At 59.2% G+C, this 6,792-nt stretch overlaps 1 protein-coding gene across 1 annotated transcript in view; it reads right to left on the bottom strand.

Annotated features, from left to right (window-relative positions):
- The window catches only part of SHANK2 (SH3 and multiple ankyrin repeat domains 2), a gene marked incomplete at its 5' end in the record, with an annotated part of 263,327 nt that overhangs the window by 25,898 nt on the left and 230,637 nt on the right, over positions 1-6,792 (bottom strand). The window contains 4 exon segments of the mRNA XM_077766560.1: positions 535-555; positions 1,819-1,827; positions 2,108-2,188; positions 2,754-2,889. Of these exon segments, the coding sequence (XP_077622686.1) occupies positions 535-555; positions 1,819-1,827; positions 2,108-2,188; positions 2,754-2,889 (247 nt within the window).

Genomic DNA, 6,792 nt, shown 5'->3' with positions numbered 1-6,792 from the left:
GTTCGCAGCGCCGCCCCCGCCCCACGCCGGCCGCCCCCCAGCTCCCCAAGAGCTCAAGGACAGCTGTCCGGCAGGCACAGAGCATGAGAGCCAGGGCTTGCCGGGAGCCCGGGGAGGCTGCCCCTGCCCCCAAGGCCCAGGCGGCCAGCCGCCAGGGGCTCCGCCCCCCCACCCAGCACTGGGGCCCTGCTGGCCTGCACCCTGCCTGCTGCATGTGGCCGTGGACCGCACGCAGCTTAGAGGCTGCCGGCAGGTGGGGCAGGCCCAGCTGTGACAGCCTGGGGGTCCCGTGGGCTTCACAGTCATGACGATGAGGACACAGTTCTGGGGGAAACACACAACACGTCGGGGGGTGGGGGGAGAACCACATCAGGAGAAGCAAAGCAGCCTGGACAGACGGAGACAGGACGCCGCCAGAGCGGGCCCCCGGCAGCCCCGGCACAGGGAAGAGACAGCGCAGGGGCACCACAGGGGGGTCTCTTCCGCAGGGTGTGCGGGTGGGGGCTGGGAACAGACACCGGGCTGGCCCCTTACCCTTCTTCTTCCGGATGGAGGCTTGCAAACAGAAAGGGGAGGGGTGAGTCCGTGATGGCAGTGCTCCCCCGGGGCCTGGCAACCTAACCCTGACCCCCAGCTCACGGGGCCACACACGGAAGGGTGGGCCGTCTAGACAGCTAGGTTTACGGCTCTCCCAGGGACCCGGTGACCTTCCGGGGTGACCTTCCCCTTCCAACACGCCCGGTTGGTAAACCTGCTTCCCGGCCACGGGTGAGACGCTGTCCCCGAATGGGGGAGAGACGCCGAGGCCCGGGGGCCCTGCACGTGCTGCCCAGTGTTAAAGGCCATGCAGGGATTCTGTTGCCGTCCCCACCAAGTGCCACGCCAGGTGCGCGGGGACAGCCCAGGCTCTCCTGGCGAGCCTTGTTTGGATGGACGGGACGTGGCCAGGAGAAAAGGGGCTGGTGAGGAACTGCTGGCTCTGGGCGGGGGTGGGCGGCACCATAGTAGGGATGCTCGATTCTAGAAGACCAGACCCCGTGCCCGTCTGCAGGACTGGTCCTAGGGCGCCGTGCGTGGTGCTCAGCGCACCCACCACGGACAGAAGGAGGCCCCTCCCAGAGGGGATGCGAGGAGGAAGGGCTGCTCTGTGCTCTCGCGGGGGAGGGTCCAGAAGGTCTCCCGGTGAAGGCCGGGGTCCGGTGGAGTGGCGTCAAGTTAAACACCAATGAGGGATGCTGGGACATCCCCCCACTGGGCCAGCTGCACCGATGGGCGGGGTCCAGGCTCAGGGCTGGTTTCTGGGCTGCACGGGACACCCAGACGCTGGCCCTTCATCACCCAGTGAGCCCTTCTCCATGCTCTCTGCGGAGCAAGCACATCAGCCCTCTCAGCACTTCTTTGGGGGTCAGAGCCAGCCTCCTTCCAAACGTGTCCCTGGGCTCCATGGGGATGCCCCAGCACAACATTTAACCAGCATCTGGACAGCCCGCACAGGCCCCAGAACCTTCCCTCTCAGTAGCCAGCACTGCCCTGGACCCGGGGCCCATGCTGCTCTGAACACTGTTTCCTGTACCTCTGATGGGGCCAGTGGCTAGAGCCCTCCTGTGCCTTGCAGACCTTTTAGAAGATTCCAGGAGCTTCCTATCCCTGGTGTGCAGCCTTCCAGACCTGCTGGCCCCACCACTATCTACATTGAACCCCAGGAATGGAGCTTTCTGGGCTGAGCCCAGCACGGAGGGCCAGTAAGGTGGATTTCGGGGGTGGGGTGCGCCCAAGACAGCAGGGAAGCTGTTTGGGGGTCACCGTGGGGCAGCTTACCTTTATCCACTAGTGAGAGGCCCAAAAATTCAAAACAAAACAATGTTAGATGAGCCGAAAACAGGGAAAGGTAAAACTAGCAACCACCCTGAAGCCAGCAGGGCTCCCACGGAGATGCCACGATGGGAGCCGCCCGCCCGCAGGGTTCCTGATGCCGTTTCCGGGGTTCAGGGGCAGGGCATGGGGCAAGCAAGCGAGCACAGGGCCATGCATGGGCTGACGCAGAGCGAAGACGTCCCAGGTGACAGCGGCGGAGGGGGCCCGGGCGGGCCAGACGGGCGACTCTTACCAAGCTCCTCCAGCTCCGAGGTCATGGACTTGGAGCGCAGGGTGAGGGCTGTGGTCGGAGCGCGCTTGGGAGGCGGGGGAGCTTGAGGGACAGAGGGGAGAGAGAGAGAGGTGTGAGAATCTGGTCCTGATGTCGCCCACCCCCGCTTCCAGAACAGCCTGGGAGGGGGTGGCCCTGAGCTTGTAGGGGAGGCAGACGGGCGGGCGTCCCCCAAGGTGGGGAAGCAGCTGTGTCACCCGCTGAGGCTCCACTCGGGCCATGAGGGGTCGGGACCGGGACAGGCCCTCTGTGGGGGCCCCTGCCCTCTGCACTGACCCCCCTGAGCACACCTGGCACTCGGGACCCCTGCCCTCCCTGAGGGAGCAGAAATCTGCGGAGGGGAGGCCGGTCCAGCTCTCTTTCTGTGCCATGTGTAAGAGGACACGGGCCTCACACGTGTGCGGATGCCCTGGACCCGGGGCTGCTGAGCACAGCCTTGCCTGGGGCCCCCAGTGTGCAGCGGGCAAGCTCCTCAGTTCTCTCTTCACCTCCCTGTCTGGCTGCTTTTCCTCCTCCCCAGGCGCCCCCTCCCCCAGGTGGGAGGTGGGGTGGGGGACACCTGAAAGTGTGCAAGCGCAGGGGGCTGGGGTGCGGGACGGGCAGGCACCTTTCTTCCTGGCGGTGTCGTCCGGGTCGAGATTCCTGGTCACGGTGACCACTTTGAGGACGAGGTGGTTCCCTCCCTGGCGGATCATGCTCACCACCTGCCGGTGGCCGACCTTCACGACATTCTCCTTGTTGACCTGTGGGGGAGATGGGCCGTGGTGAGGGGCCTGTGCGGGAGGAAGGACCAGCGCCCGCCCCTGCAGGGGCAGCAGATGGACGGTGGGAAACCGCAGTGGCTTTGGGGGGACCAGGGGGTGCTGCTGTGGTGGCTGCAGGCCAGCTGACCTTGGCCAGTTGAGGGGGAATGACTGTCACTCTCTGCGGGGCTGTTTCCAGCCGCCAGGTGGCCGGGACAGAATCTCCTCAGACCCGTAGGGAATGTCTTGGCCACCAGCTACGTGCGAAAAGCCCGACAGGAGATTCCCAGGGTCCCGGGCTGTGGCCCTCCAGCTTTCCAGCTTTCCACACTTAAGAAGAAACACTAATTGCTTTTCACATATTTTGTAAACACACATCCCACTGAAACGGTCCATTTCCTCCAGGTGATGCCTCCCTCTCTTCTCTTGCCGTCTGGCTCATCCGGCGACACCAGATGATGCCTCCACGGCGGACGCTTGGGCATTCGCCCCGGTCCTGGCCCCTGCCTCTGCCTTCACTTCCGTCTGTGCCCCCCACGCTCACTGAACTGGACCCCTCGCGTGGGGAGCTCAGGCACCTCCATCCCCACAGCTCCCCGTGTGAGCGCCGGGCACCGAGGGGCGGAGGGAGCTAACCCATGACCACCCTGTGTGCCGTCCTCCAAGAAAGAAGAGCCCCCGATTGCAAAGAACGCAGGAGGAGCCCCTGAGGCCCCGCCCACCCCTGTTGTGGTGCTTTCTCCTGCTGGGGGTTCCCTAAAAACCTATCAAGTGTAAAGGAGCCTCGCACAGAGAAGTCCACAGGCCTGATGACTCCTCACACGTGTCACCCGGGTCCCCACACTGACGACGGGCACCCTGTCCCGGCAGAGCCTCGGAGCACCAGGCAGGGGGACTCATGCTCCGTGGGACACTCGGCAGCGGCCCTGTGGTCTCCGCGGCCCGGAGAAGACAGACACGCCCTGGGGCCGCAGCCCTCCTCTCCCTCTCTCCGCCACACACATTCATTTTGCTCAGGGCAGCCTGTCCCTGCCCTCCAGAGTGGACATTCTTGCGGGGGGCTGGCCACATACGGGTCAGTGAACAGGTGTAACCCCAGGTGTGCTGAGTGCCACCCAAGAAAACAGGCCCAGGGAAGAGGAGGCAGGGACCTGGGCCTGGCGGGGTTTGGGGGCTCAGGCCTGGGCGGGTGGAGGAGCCCCTCTGCAGGACAGTGGGTGCGGGCAGCGCCCCGGCCCCACCTCCTTCCACCTGCAGAACATCTTCACCCCCGGTGAGTCCAGGGTTCCTCCTGGGGCTGGGTACCCAAAGGTGGGGGCCAGGCTCCCGGCTGCCTCCACTTCCCGGTGACGACAAGCCTGACGCCTGTTACTGGACAGAAGGACCAGCTTCTCAAGCCTCCCCCCACCCCAGCCCCGTCTTAAGTCCCTATCCTGCTCTACAAAGTAAATACGCTTTGGATAGAGTTCTTCCCCCAAGAGGTCTCTCAGAGTCAGAGCTGCAGGCTGTATGGCTCCAGGCTTTCGTGGACCAGCCACCAGTGCACGGGTGAGCACTCGGACAGCGAGGGCACAGGGGTGCTGGGTGGTGTGTGCTGCGATGCCTGTAAACGTCCCCCTGCGAGAAGAGCAGGCAGAGGCGCGAGGCAGCAGGGTCAGCTTGGAACTCACAAGACCAGGACCCAAGTCAGGATGGGCCTCAGCTGCGTTCTCCTTCCCAGCAAGGGGGGCACCGAAGAGCAAGAGCAGAGCCGCACTTCGGGGTTTATCAGCCTTTAGGGGGTGCCTGGGGGCTCACTCGGTTAAGTGCCTGACTCTCGATGTCAGCTCAGATCATGATCTCCTGGTTTGTGAGTTCAACCCTTGCGTTAGGCTCTGTGCTCTGTGCTGACAACGTAGAGCCTGCTCGGGATTCTCTCTCTCCTTCTCTCTCTCTCTAACATTTTAGAATTTCCCAGACTTTAATGTATTTTTTTAAATGTGCATTTATTTTTGAGAGAGCGTGCGTGAGTGGGGGAGGCACAGAGAGAGGGAGAGAGAGACATAAATCTGAAGCAGGCTGTCAGCACAGAGCCTCATGCTGGGCTTAAACCCACAAACTGAGATATCGTGACCTGAGCTGAAGTTGGACGCCCAACCAACGGAGCCACCCAGGCGCCCCCATAGAATTTCCCAGCCTTTAATCAAACTCAGAATTCACTTTAACCCACAATGGGACTCTACAACCAGCTACCGGCCCTAAAGTAGATGCTCTGAACTGCTTGTGTGGTGACAGAAGCCTCAGAGACTGAGTGGGTGAAGTGCTTACTGTTTTCCTTAGATGCCCAGGTTGGCATCTTGAACTTCCACGGGGTTCCCGTCCCTCAGAGCACCCGGGCCTGCAATTCTGGCATGCTGCCACCAGGGGGAGGTGTGGGCCTTGATCACCTGCCACATTTATGGAAGGTTAACCCCAATGCTGAGGCTCCTGGGATTACTGCCCCGCAGAAGAAAGAAACGGATTACAAGTCACGGATCCAGTTAACTGCAGGCATCATCCTTCCAGGCAGACACGGAGCCATCTAAGGAGGGGGTAAACCACGGCCATGTCCTGGCAGAGGGCAAGAACCCAGGTCTGGCATCCATCACGGTTCAGAAAGTCAGGCTGCCTTTGCACATTCTCGTACTTTTCTCAGTCATTCTCTTCTTCCACATGAATTGTCATTCAGGATACAAAATTCACACGTGCACACTCTTTAAAGAGACACCGTCTGCAGAGCCCATTACAAAACCCAGAGGACGTCACCCAGGCCCCACCTGTTACCCCCAAAGCCTTCAGCTCATTCTTTCTAATCTATCCCTGTGCCTCTGAACATGCTTGTGTGGTTGCTACTTGATGTTTACATTTTATATTATTTTTAAAAAATGTTTAAATGTTTATTTTTGAGAGAAGGAGAGCATGAGCAGGGGCAGGGCAGAGAGAGAGAGAGGGAGACACAGAATCTGGAGCAGCTCTAGGCTGTCAGCACAGAGCTCGACATGGGGCTCGAACTCACGAATCACGCGATCATGACCTGAGCCGAAATTGGATGCTTAGCCAACTGAGCCACCCGGGTGCCCTGATGTTCACATTTTAGATGCTGTCTGCTGACACACTGATGTGGAAACTGATGGCTTAGTCCAGGGTTTCTGAACAGTGGGCACAGTTGCAATTGTGGACTATTCTTTGTTGTGGGTGTACATGATAGGGTGTCACCAACGTCCCCTTCTTCCTATATGTGGCAACTGAAAATGCAGACATTGCCAAATGTCCACTGGGATGTCAGAGTTGCCCCCAGTAGACAGCCACTAATTCAGGTCTTGTCTTTCCCCTCCACTCACTCCAGACTTCAGCCCTCCGATTACAGGCCTATCATAATTCTGACTAGATCAACACCCAGGGTTTACATCACTACTGTGTACTATCTATTTAGAGCTAAGCCATATAGTATATTATGATTACTTTGTCTTTCACCATACATTATGTCTTCCCCGGGGTGAAATCATTTTCTGTTGTTTGTTTATTGGTTTAATTTCCCATGTATTTAGCAGTGATTCCAATCCAAACATTTCCTAATTATGGAAATCTCTTTTCAAAATCTTCAAATATGTCAGGGATTTTGTTAAGTTTATGCTGAAGAAATTGCTCCTGAAGACTTCAGCTGTTCTCGGCACAGTGTGGGTTTGGTGTTTTCTATGCCTGCGTCCCCATTACCACTGTCCCCAGGATTCCTTTCGATTCCTCCTTGTGTTGGGTCACCGGACTCCGAGACCCCCTGGGTATATTATTGGTTGTTAATTGTTGTAAAGCCTCATTTTTGGTAAAGGACATTCTCTAGTTGCTTCCCAGTAAAAGGAGTTTGGGAGATTTTTTTTTTTTTTTTTT

The sequence above is a fragment of the Crocuta crocuta genome, unplaced genomic scaffold, assembly GCF_008692635.1.
Source record: "Crocuta crocuta isolate KB4526 unplaced genomic scaffold, BGI_CrCroc_1.0 scaffold636, whole genome shotgun sequence".
Classification (NCBI taxonomy): Eukaryota; Metazoa; Chordata; class Mammalia; order Carnivora; family Hyaenidae; genus Crocuta; species Crocuta crocuta.
The sequence above is the reverse complement of the archived record's forward strand: the minus strand, read 5'-3'. Positions and strand labels throughout refer to the sequence as shown.